We start from the raw sequence: 18,763 nt of genomic DNA, 5'->3' as shown, positions 1-18,763 counted from the left end.
GATGATAAAATCAGCAGAGCTTCCCCTCATTTTAGAGCTTCCCCTCAGATCTACAGCGATCTACAGCGACTGCACTTTCAAGTGCACTTGCAGTGCAAAGTGGATTTGCCTTTCGTAAATAACCCCCAGTATGAAAAGGGCTTATGCACAGCCTGTGTTCGGGGTATACGTCTGTGTGTGTGTGTGTGTGCTTAACGTAATATCTAGCACTTATCCTCATACAGTCACATCTTGTAATTGCTGCCTATGGGCAACTGCACACAGTAGGTTTGGGACCTGTGGGAAGTTTAATTTAAATCTTAATTTGGTTTTGTTGTTCCATGAACTCTCAAAACTGAGATATCAGTAATGGGTAGAGTTGGCCTTTAACCCGACAGCCGTACGACTTTATACGGCCGCAGGGTGGTTCTAATTCTCTAACTGGCCGTGTTTTTACGGCCTGCGCGCGCAGTCGGGGGCGCGCACGCCCGGCAGTGGCGCGTGCGTGCTCGCTGCATCGCTGAGATGCCGATGCGAGTGCCTGGCGGCCGTGATGTTCACCAGGCACTCAGGATCGGCGGCTACCGGGACAAGACGTGGAGCTCTGTGTGTAAACACAAAGATCTACATCCTGTCAGGGGAGAGAGGAGACCGATCTGTGTCCCTTGTACATAGGGACATAGATCGGTCACCTCCCCCAGTCAGTCCCCTCCACACACAGTTAGAACACAATTCAGGGTACACATTTAACCCCTTCCTCGCCCCCTAGTGTTACCCCTTCAATGCCAGTCACATTTATACAGTAATTAGTGTATATTTATAGCACTGATCGCTGTATAAATGTGAATGGCGCCAAAAATGTGTCAAAAGTGTCCGATGTGTCCGCCATAATGTCGCAGTCATGGAAAAAAAATGCTGATCGCCGCCATTAGTAGTAAAAAAAAATAATAAAAAATAATAATAATTCTTTCCCCTATTTTGTAAGCGCAATAACTTTTGCGCAAACCAGACGCTTCTTGCGATTTTTTTTATTTTAATTTTTTTACCAAAAATATGTATAAGAATACGTAACGCCTAGACTGAGAAAAAATATGTTTTTTTTTCAAAATTGGGCTATTTATTACAGCAACAAGTAAAAAATATTGTTTTTTTTTCAAAATTGTCACTCTATTTTTGTTTATAGCGCAAAAAATAAAAACCACAGAGGTGATCAAATACCACCAAAAGAAAGCTCTATTTGTGGGGAAAAAAGGACGTCAATTTTGTTTGGGAGCCACGTCGCATGAACGCGCAATTGTCAGTTAAAGTGACGCAGTGCCACAAGCTGAAATTTCACCTGGTCAGGAAGGGGTATATGTGCCCAGTAAGGAAGTGGTTAAAAAAATGCAAAAATGGTTTGTTTTGCCAAATAATTTTCAGTGGCTGTATTTCTACATTTTTATTTTTATTTTTTATAAGTGGTCTTTTCACACAGCTGATCACAACAGATTACTTCAAGATACCAGAAGTCATTAAAGTCTATTTTTCAACTGTGTTTCCTAAAATACTTAACCTGTCTCCTGAGTGCACCGCGGGAGTGTCCATCTCCTGCATTATGTACAGCTGGGCAGAACACCGGGCACTCTTATCCTTTGTAAGAGTTTATTCATGTCTTAGAGCGTATGTTATTTCTGAACTCCTCTATTGATGGAGGATCTGGCTTTCTTTATTCTACATTCACATGGTTGTTATCTAGATAGCTTCAGCTGCAGGTGTAAAGGTTATAGTCTTACAATTAGGATGTTATAATTATGCTGTGAATGAAGCATTTGGAAACAAATGCATTCCCTTTTCTATTATAGTTCCATTTTATTATGCACAGATGTAATGTAAAACTGAAATTACCGTGGCAAAGCTTAAAATTATAATAATTCTTAAAGATTGTAGTGTAAAAAAAAAACATAATCAGAGTTATCAAGTGTATAACAAGGTTCCCATTACAGTGGCAGCATAGAAGAGGCTTTTGGTGAGACTGAGTCATAGTAGATGGGTTGGCTGTCTCAGCCTCTCTCCATTCATATCACCACTTTCATTGCTGTAATGAGCAAAGAAAGTTATTTTGTTCTTCTATTCTTTCTCAGCACCTAAATCACTGGATATGTATGTTTTTATGTAAAACTATATATAGAACACATTGTAGTGACTGCATGAGATGAAAAAGTAATTAAAATATGATATAAAAACATTCATTTATTTTTCACTTTTATGAAAAAGAATAATAAAGAGTTTGTATAGTCATTTTTTTTCTTTTAAAATAACAAACATGTTATACTTACTTTCTCTATGCACCCCGATCCTTATCTTATTGGGTCCCCTTCCGGAGTTCCTGGCTCCTCCTTTTCTCGGTGTGGCACCATAGGAAGCTGCTTCCTTTAATGGCACACCTGTGGGCTCAATCTTAAGCTGTGCTTCCTGTTTTTTTAGACACAGACAGTGAGGTTTGGCCCCACCCCCTGCTTCCTTGTGACAGAATTTGAATGACAGTAGCAGGAGCCAATGGCAGCCGGAAAGAGGCAGGCTGTGCTTGAGCAGGGGGTGTGTTCAAGAGACAGGCTGTGATTAAGAGGGGGTGTGTGCCAGAGCAGGCTGTGATTGGGGAGGAGGTTTGTGCCAGAGCATGGCTATTATTGGTCAGAGGGTGTAGTGGCTGAGAAAACTACAAAATATAGGTATGTTGTGTGTCTGCACAGTGACCTGTACCTCTGATTGGCCAACCAAAGGATAAAAACGATCTACGCTTATTCAGATCAGCTTCTGTGTTTTGTGTGGTCAGTTTAGAACAATGAGAAAGGTGGCTGGCAGGATCAATCAGTTACTTCCGATAAAAGTTATATTGCACATGAAAATGATAGAGACTATAATTTATAAAATACACATGTAAACAAAAATAGAGAAAAAATATTTTGGGGTACATACACCTTATAAGCTGAGTACTGTATTTTTGTGGTAGGTGCTTTGGGTATTACATTAATTTGCAGGTATGTACTTGAAGTAGACCGATATGTTTTTTTTTCTGGCCGATGCCATAGCCGATATTTAGAAATCGGGGCGGCCAATGGCCGATATATGTTGCCGATTTTCACCATGCACGCCCCTGCTTCTGATCCCTCACAATAAGCCTTTTTTCACACAATAATCAGCCAATGCTGATTTCTTGAAAAAGGCCGATATATCAGTCAACCCCTAGTATGTACTATAATTTTTGAAGGAATACAACATTATAGATCAATTTTTAAGCAAAAATATGATTTAAAATATACCACCTAATTTCAGACATAGTAGTAAGCAACTTGGAAAAGAAATTATGGAATTCTACCAGGTGTGTGCTTGCAAAGTACATATTAACAAACCTTTATGATTAGGACAGTCTGAGATGACCCTGATCTGCAAAATAGTGTAGCGGCCTTACTATCTAGACTATAGAAAATGTATAGATTTTAACATACAGTATCTCACAATAGGCTTTTGATATACTAAGCTATAACAATCATAATATTTTTTTATTTAACATAGGGATTCTTAGCAACGAGAGCCAATGAGCTCTTTAAAAACAAAATCATATTGGTGAAAAAAAATTATATGATAGCAAATTACGCATTTAGTATAGCTTAGGAAATTCAGCCCTTTATAATGGTGGGACTTAACCTAAAAGTCATAATTAATACTGGGCATTGATGTGCTTTGGCAGGTTTGTGGAATGTTTAGGCAAATTGGGGTAGGCGATTCATTCTGACATTAATTTGAAACATGGACCAAGTAAGCGTATGTAAGCAAATTTCTTGTATTTATTTCTGATTTACAGCATTCAGATCTTAGATTATACTTTGCAGGGTGTTGTGTCAAGGTTTATAATAGATCAACAAAAGTGTGGTTTTTTTTCAGAAAGGGAAGGTTGGGATATAATGCTAAAGAAGTGACTTAGCGGGCAGTATTGTATATGCAGAAGCAGAGTGCAGGAAGCATAACAGTGGAGCATATTTGCAGGAGAGTGTAAAGGGTATAGAAGCAAGCAATATGTGTACGAGAGGAGTATAAAGGGTATGACAACAAGCAGTATGTGTATGAGAGGAGTGTAAAGGGTATGGCAGTAAGTACTATGTGCAGGAGAGGAGTATAAAGGGTATGACAACAAGCAGTATGTGAGTGTAACATGTATGGCAGCAAGTACTATGTGCAGGAGAGGAGTGTGAAGGATATGGCAACAAGCAATATGTGTATGAGAGGAGTGTAAGGGGTATGGCAGCAAGCAATACATGCAGGAGAGGAGTGTAAAGGGTATGACAGCAAGCAAAATGTGCAGGAGAGGAGTGTAAAGGGTATGGCAGCAAGCAATATGTGCAGGAGAGGAGTGTAAGTGTAAAGGGTATGGCAGAAATTACTATGTGCAGGAGAGAAGTGTAAGGGGTATGGCAGCAAGCAATATGTGCAGGAGAGGAGTGTAAGTGTAAAGGGTATGGCAGCAAGTACTATGTGCAGGAGAGAAGTGTAAGGGGTATGGCAGCAAGCAATATGTGCTGGAAAGGAGTGTAAAGGGTATGGCAGCAAGCAATATGTGCAGGAGAGGAGTGTAAGGGTTATGGCAACATGCAATATGTGCAGGAGAGGCGTGTAAAGGGTATGGTAGCAAGCAGTATGTGCTGGAGAGGAGTGTAAAGGGTATGGCAGCAAGCAATATGTGCAGGAGAGGAGTGTAAAGGGTATGGCAGCATGCAATATGTGCAGGAGAGGAGTGTAAAGGGTATGGTAGCAAGCAGTATGTGCAGGAGAGGAGTGTAAAGGGTATGGCAGCAAGCAGTATGTGCAGGAGAGGAGTGTAAAGGGTATGGCAGCACGCAGTATGTGCAGGAGAGGAGTGTAAAGGGTATGGCAGCACGCAGTATGTGCAGGAGAGGAGTGTAAAGGGTATGGCAGCACGCAGTATGTGCAGAGGGGGAGTGCGGAGGGTATGGCAGCAAGCAGTATGTGCTGTAGAGGAGTGTAAAGGGTATAGCGGCACGCAGTATGTGCAGAGGGGGAGTGCGGAGGGTATGACAGGGAGCATTATGAGCACGAGAGGTGTGCAGTAGGTATGACCAGGAACAGGCTTATTTGCACACTGGCAAAGTAAAAGTAGAACATCATTTGTTTAGCTTTTGTTGTTTATTTAGTGAGAAAGTAAGTCAATAAAACAGTATTTTTCATGCAGACCAGAAGATTAAGAGGGTTAATTTGCCTGTCATTATAAGATGTTTTTATTAAAATAAATGTAAACTCACCTTAGAAAGACGAGCTTCAAAGTGAAGAAAAGAGACAGTATATTTTTGCTTTTGAATGTAAGCAGAAGAGTGTTTTTCTTGGCAGGAATAAGTTGTCCGAACATCAATGTTCCTTTGAAAATCAACCCCCTGGTAAGACAATCAGAAGCTGCAATAGTGACTCACCTCTGCATCCCTAAACATGTCCTGCAATTGATCCTATAGACAGGTTCAACAACTGCTGAGCTACTGAACCAAAAGAGTACATTTGTACTGATTGCTGCTAGACTGAACTTACTCTTCCCAAAAAGATTTATTTTATTTAAAGGGGTTGTAAAAGTTTGTCTTTTATTTTCTAAATAGGTTCCTTTAAGCTAGTGCATTGTTGGTTCACTTACCTTTTCCTTCCATTTCCCTTCTAAATGTTTTTTTCTTCTTTGTTTGAATTTCTCACTTCCAGTTTCTCCTCAGTGAGCTTTCCACCATCATCCGAGCGGTGGAAAGTCATTTAGAACAGCTTACTGAACACCTTACTGAGGAGGAACAGGAAGTGAGATATTCAGACAAAGAAAACAAAAAAAAACATTTAGAAGGGAAATGAAAGGAAAAGTTTTGACATGACGCTAATTGTATATCAAGTCAAAATGTATTAAAAAATGTTGCTTGTCTTGCAAAACGCTCTCAAACTAAGTTACTCTCAAATCAAGGTTTTACTGTACTGTATTTATTAAGCCTCGTACACAAGACCGGTTTTCCTTTCAGGAAACATGGGGGGAGAGCTTTTGGCCGGAAAAAACGGCCGTGTGTATGCTTCCTCGCAGTTTTCCCGACAGGAAAACTGCTGGGAATCCCAGTGGGAAAATAGAGAACAGCCCTGTACACACGCACGGTTTTCTCGGCAGTAAAAAGTCAGCCGAGAAAACCGAGGGGAGAAGCGAGAACCCGGCAGGAAAACTGCCATGGAGCTTTGGCATCGGCACTGCCTTGCAGCGTTTCCCAAAGGTAAGTAGTATATCTGGCAGGGAAAAAAACGCCGGGAATCCCGATGGAAAAATAGAGAGCAGGTTCTCTATTTTCCCGCCGGGATTCCCGGCTGTTTTCCTGATGGGAAAACTGCAAGGAAGCATACAGACGTCCGGTTTTCCCGGCCAAAATCTCTCCCGGCTCTCCTGACAGTTTTAAACCCGTCAGTTTTCCTAAAGGGAAACACTGCGAGGGAGCATACACACGGACGGGATTCCCAGCCAAAGCTCTCCCCACAGTTTTCCCGACGGGAATCCCGGCCGTGTGTACATGGGGAAACTTACCGGGCAGGTTCTCGGCTTTCCCCTCAGTTTTCTCGGCTGACTTTTTACCGCCGAGAAAACTGAGCGCGTGTACAGGGCTTTAGTGGGTTTTTTTTTTTTTTTTTGCACATAATTCAGCTTTAGGGTTAGCTTTAGATTTTTTTTTTAAGTTCATCAGTAAATACAATTGATAAATACTGTCTATTTTGCATTGACAGATAAAATGACAGGTGCTGTGATGGACATGTATTCAGGTATGTTATTTTTATTACATCCATTACCTTTGTAATGGAAATATCATTGTGGTGATGAATCTTTACAATCCATGTGACAGTCTGTGCTTTTAGACAAGTTCTCTTTTGAAATATGAGCAGCCATTTTTATACTGTCAATGGAAGATCTCATCTCTTACTTACTATTGCATCACTTATCAACCAAAAGGAAACTACAGTAAACCAAACATAGCTGAGACATTCAAGCATAAAATGGTAAAAAAAATACGTTCTTTCTGGTGCATCTTGTACCTGGAGATTAAATATGTTTTACATAGAAGCAAAGAATTGGATGGCGAAGTTCTTTCAGGCTCAAATTATGCAGAGGCAATTGCCAGGTAGTTAGCAGTGAATGACTAAAAATTGTCAGTATTTTATCACAGATTGCAATCATTCCCTAAACACGGCACCCTTTCACTGCGAGATGTTCGCAATTGGTGGCAAATTATTGCAAATTGTTTCAGTTGTGCAAGATGAGTTGCTGAATATTGTGGTCAATCCTGATCCTTCAACAATTATTGGAGAAATGAAATTTTGGTCGCTGTTATCTACAACCAGTCAATGATTTTTCTTTCTTTTTTTTTGTTGTTATTGTCAATAGAGTGCGAAAGAGATAATATTTTTGTAAAGTTTATCTTTCTGTCTGTGACTCCATTGGGAAAAATTGTCCCTCGCTTCTTATCTCTGTGACACCTATACAAGAAAATGGGTAGTGTGGGTGACACAGGAACAAAAGTCACAACAATAACAACCACTGGCAGAAATTTCAAACAATCCCTACTGTAGCATTTTTTATCTTTGTGTCTACTTTGGATAGGTTTCCTTAACCTCCCTGGCGGTACGATTCTTTCAGAAAAAACTCACTTAAATCTGACCAAACAAGAGTCTAGTAGGCATAAAAATGATTCAATACTGTAATCAACTCAAAACCACTGAAATTTGCTCAGTTGCAGAATTTTTTTATGACGAATTTCCCCACAAATCGCTATAGCACAATTCTGCAAGTGATTATAATTTATTATCGCTGTTTTCTAGCTGCTCTAAAACAATTTTTGACATAAAGGGACACTTTTGGTTGCTATGGACAATCTACAGTTTGCAGGCAGAAAGAACAGTTTTTATTATATAAAAGTACATGCAGGGCACTGGGCAGACCACTATTGACAAGGGGGGTGTGTATTTTTTACATACAGTACTGTAATCTATAAGATTACAGTATACTGTATGTAAGGTGTTTGTTTACCTTTTTGAATTTGGCGCCGTTCTCCGCTCCCGTGTAGCTGGGCTACAGATTAAAAGCTTAGTGGCAATCCATACATATCACCAGTTGAAAAGCCCCCAAACAAGCAGAATCACAATGGGATTATGGGTCGAGAACGAATCTTAACTAGTTTCGCTATTGCTGCTTCGTCAGGAGAATATCTGAAGACCATGCCAGACCCGGGACAGTCGAATGTGGCTTGGCACCACCCCCCCTACCACTGGCTGTGGTTGACTGCAGAGGAGCCAATTGCTGCTGCTGCATCTCAGCCAATGAGCAGGGAGAGACCCGGAAAAGCCTCGGGTCTCTCATACACATCACTGGATCGAGATCTGCCTTAGGTACGTATTGGGGGGGGGGCTGAGGGGGGAGCAGCACACTGAATTTATTTTTCTTTGTGCATAGAATGCATGAAGTGAAAAAAGCTTCAGCCTTTACAATCACTTTCAGTGTACAGCTCCTCCTCAGACCTCTCTAATACTTATCTAAGCCTGATCTTGATCCAGCAATGTGCACAAGAGCTGAGGCTCTCCCGAGTTTCTTCTTCCTCATTGGCTTAGATGCAGGAGGCATTGTCTCCCAATGCTGTGATTAATAGCCAGTGAGAAGGGGAAAGGGGGCAGGGCAAAGCCCCGTTCTGTATGTCTTATGGACGCAGACAGCGGGGCTTGGGAGTGAGCATGCACGATTATAGCTTTTTTTCTTCTATTTTTCATCAGGTTTTTATATTTTAGTTTATTACCCATCCTCCTATTTATTTTTTCAAAAAACAACTTTAAACTTGACTTGTCCCTCCTTCTCTCCTTACATCACTTTTGTTCCTGCCAATAATTAATATATTAGTTGCTGCTGTCGCTGCAAGTCAATTCTTAATGACAGGTTGTAATGTCATCGTAATAATAGATACATCAATCCAATTAGATAGATTTTCATTTCTCCCTGACACTAAATTTTTACAATCTGACATCTCTAATGAAGCAAATTGATGTTGACAGAGATATCGACATGGCTAGCACTGCAAGGAGATGCGTAAAACATCAGCTAAATTTCCAAATGGAAAATAAGCAGTCACATAAATTATTTTCTCTATGGTCACTGTATTTAATTAATCATATTATAAACTCTGCTGTCAGCAATACCTTTCAAAGAGTTTAATCTGTTTAATGGATAATGGTGACATTTAGGGTTATCACATTCATCTCCCAAGGGAATTTACTAACTATTTAAAGCTGATTCAAGTTATTTTTTTATTACTACGCCCATGCAAATGTCATGCCGGTGATGTGACACCTGACGTACTCACTTAGCAGATAAGACTTTCAGATACTCTGTCCAGTAGTAAAATATCACCCAACCTAAAATATAAATCTCGCCAGATCAATAATGTAAAGTTTTGTAGCTGAGTACAAGCAATTGGTATTTGGTCTTTTAAAACTAAAGGCAGCCATGCATGGATAAAAAAAAATTGGCAGATCCCTGCTGAACCGGCTGAATTTCAATCTATGGATGGGCAAGATGGTTGTACAGAAGTCACTCTCGATTCACATTGAGTGTGTGAATGGGGAAATGGAGTCAGCATTATTCGTTCAACTCGTTGTTTGAAAAAAAAAAAGTTGGCTCATAAATTGTCCTATAAATATACAGTATACCTAAGTTTTAGTATAGTAGCTTCTGTACACATGTTTCTATTTATGCTGTATTCGACTGGTGTAATATTAATAATACAGGTCTTGTATAAGGATCTTGCAGTCACAAAATGAAAGTGGAGAGCAAGGTAGAGTGCTGTCTCCAGCACTGCAGTCAGCATACGGCAACTGGCCTTTGCCACCATGAATTTCCCTTCAGGTTTTCAACAGGAAGGAATTTAGTGCACCACTGTCCTAGTTGGCAGTCATGTTTTTGCTGGTTGAACTTTTTTTTTGGGGGGGGGGGGGGGGATCAACTTATATGTAAGGAATAATAAAAAAAATCTATTTGAAACATGAATGGCACTGTAGCCCTACGGATCAAAATATCACATTTTTAAGTACTGATAAAAATCTTTAAAGTCATTCATGGGTAAATTGTGAGCAGTCGTGAAGCTTTCTTTAGCTAACACCTCTAATATTTACTTAGATAAGTCTAGTGAAACGGGTGTCTTTCCACCCACTCTTTTAGTATAAAGGGTTCATACATCCAAAAGTAATATTTGCGTATAGGTGGGTGCTGGTGAGGTCAGTCTGTTTTTAGCTTGCTATGTGTCTTGCATATCTAGAAACGTTAATTGCATCAAAGCAGTACCCTGAAAAATGTACCATTTGTTTGAAATTCCTCCTAACAACTAACATTGCACTTCCTTGTTTTGAGAGTGCCTAGGTAAGTCTGTGCATACAGCTGTGTATCTGCAGTGTGAGATCTAAAGCACCGCTGCCTCTAACTGATAGTGTCAAGAGCTTTGAAGTTGGATTTTATAATGTATCTGCTGTAGTGCTTACTATTTTTGTTGTTGGAGGCTCTGATATGAGGAAGTAAAGCTCATCCTCTAACAACATGGCCACCTTCACACAGAGACACAGTGCAGAACAAGGGATGGTCAGTGATGGTGGAAGATCAGATACAAAGAGAGCGCAGTGATCTTAGACTGCTAACTAGTCCTTTGTCTGTTGTCTGACTTTTTTAGGCATAGCTTCTAGAGATCAGTTCCTCTTTAATCCTCCGTCATCTACCAAAACATGAAATAAAACTTTTATAATTGGTAAATACAAAGTCCATTTTTCTATGCCCTTAACATTCGTTGTCTCAATATAATCAGGACGTGGCACTGCATTATTATAGATACCCACAGCCCATCCTGTGTTTGGTGATCTAGTTCTATATTTTTCTCTATGAAATAAAACATGACTCTTTTATATGCACAGTTCTATTGTTGGAGTGTTCCCCAGTATGACAGTGTATGTGCATATTCTTAAGTAAATCAGGCTCAGTGGCTAACTTGAGACCACAGAGTATATTCTGACATCAAAGAGCCAAAGTTTAAGATACGTTGCAGAAGGGTTAGATCCCTTTCACACTAAGGGCGTTTTGCAGGCGATATAGCGTTAAAAATAGCGCCTGCAATCCACCCATAAACAGATGCTCTATTCACTCCAGAGTGAAAGCCGAGCGCTTTCACACTGGAGCGGTGCCCTGGCAGGTCGTCAGAAAAACTCCTGCCAGCAGATTCTTTGGAGCTCATTAGTAGCGGTGAACTCACCGCTGCTAATGCGCTCCTGCCCATTGAAATCAATGGACAGCGCTGCCGTACCGCCGGCAATACGCCGCTGTAGCAGAGCATTGCGGGCGGTATTAACCCTTTCTCGGACACTAGCGGGAGTTAAAAGCACCCTGCTAGCGGCCGAAATGCGCCGCAAATCCGACGCTAAAATAGCAGTATTTTACCTATGGGCGGCAGCGGTGTGTAAGGGGTTTAAGAGCGCATTCACCCCAGCCTGTATGTAATATGCATATCTTGTGTGTGCTGGTGTGCAATGTGTCTGGATGATGTTACAACCCATTGCACTGTTTACTTTTTTCTTTGCGTCCTTGTGTTAAGCCTGTGTTGATCAGTGCTGATCAAAGCAGCTAAGTGCACTTGTTGTGCACAGGCCCTAGAAAGTAGGTTTATTTTCATTTGGGCGGAATAAATAAGTTAAGTGTAGCTACCTATCATTATGCAAATAATGTTCTCATATTCCGCAGTTATATTTTTATTACCCTTCCAGAACTAAAGCATCAGTTCGTAATGTCCCCTATGTAATTATATTACCACCTAACATAATTATACCTGTATGACCTCCCTTATTGCACATTAGGTTGTTATAAAATGAACTGTCCACTTTACTAAAACAACTATTTTTTTATTTTCGTTTCTTAATGAAATGAATGAAAAAATTAGTATAGCATTTCTATGTAAAGAACATGGCTTATGTATTTTAAAGATAACTGAAAAAGTACAGATTGGAAGTAAGGGAGGAGAAGGAAACATGGGAAAATGTACTTATACATTCATCAGATAAGCTGTATTTTGCCAAAGGCAAAGAAACAACTTTCACGCTTGCCTGGAAATCTGTCAATCTTTAGTTGAAAAAAAGCTATAACTGCTTGGGCTTCTCTGTAAAAAGGGGGTCAAAGTTGTTTTCTAGTTGCAGCTTGTCTTGGCAAGGCCAAATTAAGGGAATATGTTTTATAAAATGGAAGAAAAATAATCAGTCTAATTTAGATGATTTTTTGAATCTGAACGCTAGGCAAGCAGCTGAATGCACAGTTGAAGTACACATGGGTACCTGCCTAAGGATTTGTAAATCTGTGCAGCCAATTTTGTGATCAACACATGCCTGCCAGACAGTATTAGCAAATCTTCAACCTCCATGGTAGCAGCAGCCAACTGGACATTGAAAGATCAGAAACGCTAGCATGATCAGAAACACTACCTCAACTTAACAATTTAAAGGTGTACAATGCTCTAGATCAGGGGTTTCAAACTCAATTTTATTGTGGGCCACATTAGCATTATGGTGGCCCTCAAAGGGCCGGTTGTATTTGTAAGACTAGATGTCCAAAGCACTCCACCTCCCTTACATCAGATGTCAAGAGCTCCCCCCATCATCAGAAGTCATGACACTCCCTTCCATCACAGTGCACCCCCTTTCCATGTGCTTCTGCCAGGAAGAAGCTGGGGCAGAGCTGGGAAGCAGAGAGTACAGGGTCTGAAGGAGGACCAGAGGAAGGCTGCCAGAGTCTGCTGAATGCTGAGACCATGGGAGGCGGAGACTAGGGTGTGCCACAGAGAGGCGCAGCTTCTCTAGGAGCAGTTCTGTCTTCCTCTCTGCTACCGATTGCTGAGACGTAAAGCGCAAGACGGAGGAGGATCCAGAGGAGGAGTTCTGTCCTCTCAGCTGCTGACGGCTAAAACTTGGTGGGGACAGAGATAAGGGGGGTGTCATAGCTGCAGGAGAGTTGTGATGGCTACATAAAGTGGCCTAGCAGGCCGTAATTCGACCCCGGGCCTTGTGTTTGACACCCGTGCTCTAGATACTTTTTAGACTTGCCAGCAGAATCACAAAGTCACCTGGACAAAGTTGATATTAGTATACATACGAATAACAACACACCTTTATTCCCATGCATACCTGCAAAACCACAGTACAATACCAAACTCTCTTTATTGCGCTTTTATTAATATCAATGCAGAACCTGACTGGCCCTCCCTATTTCAAGTCTGAATGCTGTTGTATTAAGAACTACAAGAAGCTAATATCAAGACTGGGTGAAACTCCTGCGCTGTCTTAGATAGGTGAATGGGGGAGATGGGGAATGTGGGACGTGAATGGGAACACTGCAGCAGACAAAGAAAGTCTATCCTAATTAGACAATAAAAGATAATTTGCAAAAGGTGATGATGTCTGCGCAGACATCATCACCTTTTACAAGAAGCTAATACAAAGAAAAATTCAGACATGTACATTGTCCAAAATTAAGAAAATATATTTTATTCAATGTATAACCATGTTTATTGGAGTTTTACAGTATTTATACTTGAAGATCAGCTTTAACAGCAGCCTAGTCTCCCATCATAAAACTATAGTTGTTTGGTTTTTAGCTACACCCATGCTGGTAATGAACCAGTTGTTGGCAATTCTGCCCAATAACAGAGCCCAACGCTAGCTATACGTGGGGGGGGGGGGGGGGGGTTGGACTATTTGGAACAGACTACGAAGTGTTAGAACCATCTTCACTTTACACAAACTGTATGTACACTGTTCAGCCTTTTATTCTACTGACATTTTTCTACTGCTGTCAATAAGCAAGTAATGGAGATTGTTTAGTTATCTCCGCTCATTTCTGCATAATTAGAGACTCATGATCTGGGACATGAAATGGTTATGGATATTCAGCAATCAGAAAAATGTCTTGGCCAAGAATGTAATCAATAATTCATATTAACTTAAAAAGATGGAACAAGACACTCTCACGCACAATTGGTAATAGAACATAATCAAGGGTATGTATTAACTAGAAAGGACTGAAAGAAAGACACTCTGACATCTGGATTTTGCAAAAGCATTTGACACAGTTGCCCATAAATGTTTACTGTACAAAATAAGGTCCGTTGGCATGGGCCCTAGGGTGAGTACATGGATTGAAAACTGGCTCCAAGGGTGAGTTCAGAAGGTGGTGATAAATAGCGAGTACTTGGAATGTTCAGGGGTGTGTAGTGGGGTCCCCCAGGATTCTGTACTGGGACCAATCCTATTTAATTTGTTCATGCTCCAGGGATAAAGCAATAATTCTCCCACTCTGCAAGACTCTGGTCCTGCTGCACCCGTTTTGGGCACCAGTCCTCAGGAAGGATGCCCTGAAAATGGAGCGAGTACAAAGAAGGGCAACAAAGCTAATAAAGGGACCGGAGGACATTAGTTATGAATGAAGGTTACGAGCACTAAACGTATTCTCTTTGGAGAAGAGACGCTTGAGAGGGGATATGATTTCAATTTACAAATACCATACTGGAGACCCCACAATAGGGATAAAAACTTTTTTTTGCGGAAGGGAGTTTAACAAGACACGTGGCCGCCCATTAAAGTTAGAAGAAACAAGGTTTTACCTTAAACTACGTAGAGGGTTTGTTACTGTGAGAGCGGCAATGATGTGTAATTCCCTTCCACAGGCAGTGGTCTTAGTGAAGAGCATCGATAGTTTCAAAAAACTATTAGATAAGCACCTGAATGACCGCAACATACAGGGATATAGAATGTAATACTGACATAAAATCACACACATAGGTTGGACTTGATAGACTTGTGTCTTTTTGCAACCTCATCTACCATGTAACTACCGTATTTATTGGCGTATAACATGCACAGGCGTATGACACGCACCCTAACTTTAAGAACTTTCCACAGCCCCCTGCATATAACACGCAGGCATAGTTCCTCCCTGGAATAGACCCTCTATTTCCAGGGTAAAAAAAGTGAGTGTTATATGCCAATAAATACAGTATTTAACTACGTAAAATGTATGCAAAATTGGCAGTATCAACGACTATTGCCAATTTTGCAACATTTTTGGCATGTAACCATTTTTATTTTATTCCATTTTAGGTAATACACATCATTGATTTGGTTCTGGCCTTAGACATATTTTTCCTCAAAGCAACCAATAGAAAATAATAACTGGAATGTAATTGGCTGCAAAGGACAAACACACTTTATTTTTAACTTCCTCCAGTTTTTACTTAATAAGCCTATATTTACAGTACATATCCTAGAAAATAATTTATCTCAAATACTTACTACTGTTCTGTGTGGGTACAGACTCATTTCATTGTTCTTTTTGTCTGCCTTAGCAATGCCAAACATACAAATTTAAATTTAAAATTAAATCATTCAAATATAATTGTGTTCTTTTTTTCTTCCCAAGGTAAACAGACAATCACCTGTCACTCAAATGTCAGCAGTGAAGCTGTAAATAGGCAGAGGTGTCTTATGTTCCATTATTAATCCCCTCGCTTGTCTTAGAACATTGTTAATCCACTCTTCTGCTTATCAGCATTGTTACTCTCCTAAAAAACAACTCAGATAATAAGGGGAAAAAAAAAGATAAATTTGTAAGAGAAAAGATAAATAGCTTGCAGCCATAAAAGCCTCTGGAATGCAAAAATACATATAAATTGTTATAAATTCATTGTAAAAATTAGGAACCCAAAGTGTTTTTTTATAAAAATAAATATAAACAGTATATAATGGTAATATGTATATACAGTATACTGTATAGAATGTAAATAACAACACAGAACTCTCGCTGCCCTTCCTTACCCCTCAATCTCCTCCAGCACTGTCCAGCATTCTCAATCAGTGTGCTCTAGTGCTGGCTGCCAAAACAGTTCAGAGGTGGGCACAGCAGCATCTTCACTGCAGGCTGTTCTTGCTGACATGTGTGGGTGGGAAGGGAGTTCACTTGCCCAGCCTTAAAGATGCTGCTGGGAGGGATGTAGCCTCCAGTAGTTTGTTCCTGAAGGATGTGTATGAGGAGGTAAACTGGTGGGATGTTAGAAATGTGTTAAGGTGGCAGGGAGGTAAGGTAACAGGAAGGCAAGGTGTTGAGTTGGCAGTGTAGCAAGATGTTAAAATGACAGTGTGGTAAGGCGTCCGAAGAAGTAAGGTGGCAGTGAGGCAAGGTGTAAAGGTGGCAAGGAGGCTCAGATTGGGGGTTGAGTGGGCAGGTGGGTGGAAGGCACTGGTGCTGTGTGTCTGCAGCTAACATCAGTTGCTGCCTCCATGCATGCCACTGCCCAGTGGCTTCTGCAGTGATGGAGCATTGAATAGGTGCATGTTCACACCATGTACTTTCATACTATCTGAACTCCTCCCCCTGCACATACTACCCATCATCATACACTCCACATTCCTCTTCTGAACATACTACCCATCATCATACACTCCACACTCCACCCCTTAACATACTACCCATCATCATACACTCTGCACTCCTCTCCTGAACATACTACCCATCTTCATACACTATGCACTCCTCTCCTAAACATACTACACATCTTCATACACTTCGCACTCCTCTCCTGAACATACTACCCATCATCATACACTCCACACTCCTCTCCTGAACATACTACCCATCATCATACACTCCACACTCCTCTCCTGAACATACTACCATCATCATACACTCCGCACTCCTCTCCTGAACATACTACCCATCATCATACACTTCGCAAATTCTCTTCTGAACATACTACCCTCCATCATACGCTCTGCACTTCTTTCCTGATCAAACTACCCACCATCATATACTCCACACTCCTCTCGTGCACATACTACCCACCAACATATACTCCACATTTCTCTGTGGTCATATTACCTGCTGTCATACACCCTGCATTCCCCTCCTGTACATAATATCCACCATCATACATCACTGCACTCCTTTCTTGCACATGCTGTCATGGGGTTTTCCCTTAAAATCCATACCAGATCCAAAGGGCCATTTATTTCCATAATTTTTTAGTGCCAGCAAAGCTTTTCATTACATTCAGCTTGGATCCCCGGTGGTCACCGCCTGCTCCTTAACAACCATGACAGTTTTTGGTTGTTAATAACACCGGCTACCCCCAGAGTTAAATTACTGCAAGCTTTCACTACTGAAGTACTACATCACTTCATACAATAGCGCAGCTGGTATTTTAGTAGTTTTTTTTGGTGAAAGCCCAAAAATGTTTGGAAAAAAGTACTAGATACAGCTTCGTGAATGGAGCCCAGTAAAGACAAAGCCTTTTTTTTTTGTCAGTTTTCACTGTTTTCTGTGTCCCTGCTAGGGAGAATAATTCTCTCTATTTTATCCTGTTTACCATTATCATTGAAAGTAAAAGAAAATCACAAATTTTGGGTTGTCCCCAGAAAAGTAATAGAAGGGAAATCTTCCAATCACAATTTTGGTTACCCGGGGGGCCCCAAGGGATTCCCTAAATTTTCAGGGATCTCTTCTCACTTACGTTTTTAGCTATGGGACAGGAAGTGAAGGTAAATCACTCCCTTATGCCCCGTACACACGATCGGACCTTTGTCCGACCAAATTCACAACGGAATTCCAACGTAGGAAAAGAGAACATGTTCTCTATGTAATCTCCGACGGAATTTATCGGAATTTCCGATGGAATTACTCCGATGGGGCATACACAGTCAGTCAGACTTTTTCCATCGGAAATTTCCGATCGTGTGTACGAGGCATAACTCTAGCCAAAATGCAAAAAAAAATGTTTGCCTATAGTTTTATGCTAACTGCAACATGTTGATGTCCAGCTGGACAAATGTACCTTTAAGAAGGAATATCTTGATTGTTGGTTGTGTGTTTGTCTTCTATACACAACAACAATTATAAGTTTATTCTTTTTCAGCTTTAATCTGTGCTCATAAGGATGATCTTTTCATTGGCTGCTGAGTTTATTTACTCATCAGATTTCCCATAAGCCTTCATTATCTACTAATCCTAGTCACTGCACCAGTACAAATTAATATATTCAATTTTTCATTTTGCTGTTGCCAGAAGAATAAACATGTCGGTTTTAGACAGCCATAGTAACAGGAATTGAATGCAGCCACTGGCAGCCAGCTGCTCTAAGAGGCAAAGTAATGGCCACCATTATAACCAATCTTCTGGAACTTCATAAAAGTGGCTGTTTAGCGTTCTGAAAGTAGCTCAGCAATAAATTTCCTTTTATGAATGTTTACCAGAAGTAATGTGAACTGTATAAAGTGAAGGGTACATATTGAATTGTCTATTAGAGTTTACTTGTTTAGATTACACAGATTGTTTTTATTTATTTTTTACTTTTGCTAATGTTCTGTGATGTACTTTCAGCTGTACTTAAAGATTTCATCAAAAGAAGTGTCCTTTTCCAATAACGTTGTACTGAAACATTGTACCACAGATAACATCTAAATCTTATAGTGCATTATAGACTATAGTACATCCAATAGAACACATAGAAGTGCAGTGGTACAGATGTAACAATTTAGGGCAGAAGTCAGCAAGACAATGAGATTTTAGCCTACAGCTACCCTTGCTTCCACCCCAATTTACTTACCTGCATGACTTACTTGCCTTGTTCACCCAATTCCCTTTTCCTGCAGGTGTAGCTTACTGTACTGTCCATTGCGACAC

The 18,763-nt window shown here is 40.5% G+C and overlaps 1 protein-coding gene across 13 annotated transcripts in view; it reads left to right on the top strand.

Annotated features, from left to right (window-relative positions):
* PTPRM (protein tyrosine phosphatase receptor type M) overlaps positions 1–18,763 on the top strand; it is a 916,041-nt gene that overhangs the window by 152,630 nt on the left and 744,648 nt on the right. For 12 of the 13 annotated variants that reach the window (XM_040353984.1, XM_040353987.1, XM_040353982.1 and 9 more), the window contains exon 2: positions 6,757–6,792. The exons of the other annotated variant lie outside the window; for it this stretch is intronic. In XM_040353984.1, coding sequence (XP_040209918.1) covers positions 6,757–6,792 — 36 coding nt within the window. The remainder of the gene's footprint in view (positions 1–6,756; positions 6,793–18,763) is intronic. 13 annotated transcript variants of the gene reach the window in all.

Source organism: Rana temporaria, chromosome 5 (genome assembly GCF_905171775.1).
Source record: "Rana temporaria chromosome 5, aRanTem1.1, whole genome shotgun sequence".
Lineage (NCBI taxonomy): Eukaryota > Metazoa > Chordata > Amphibia > Anura > Ranidae > Rana > Rana temporaria.
This window is presented reverse-complemented; position numbering and strand designations above follow the sequence as displayed.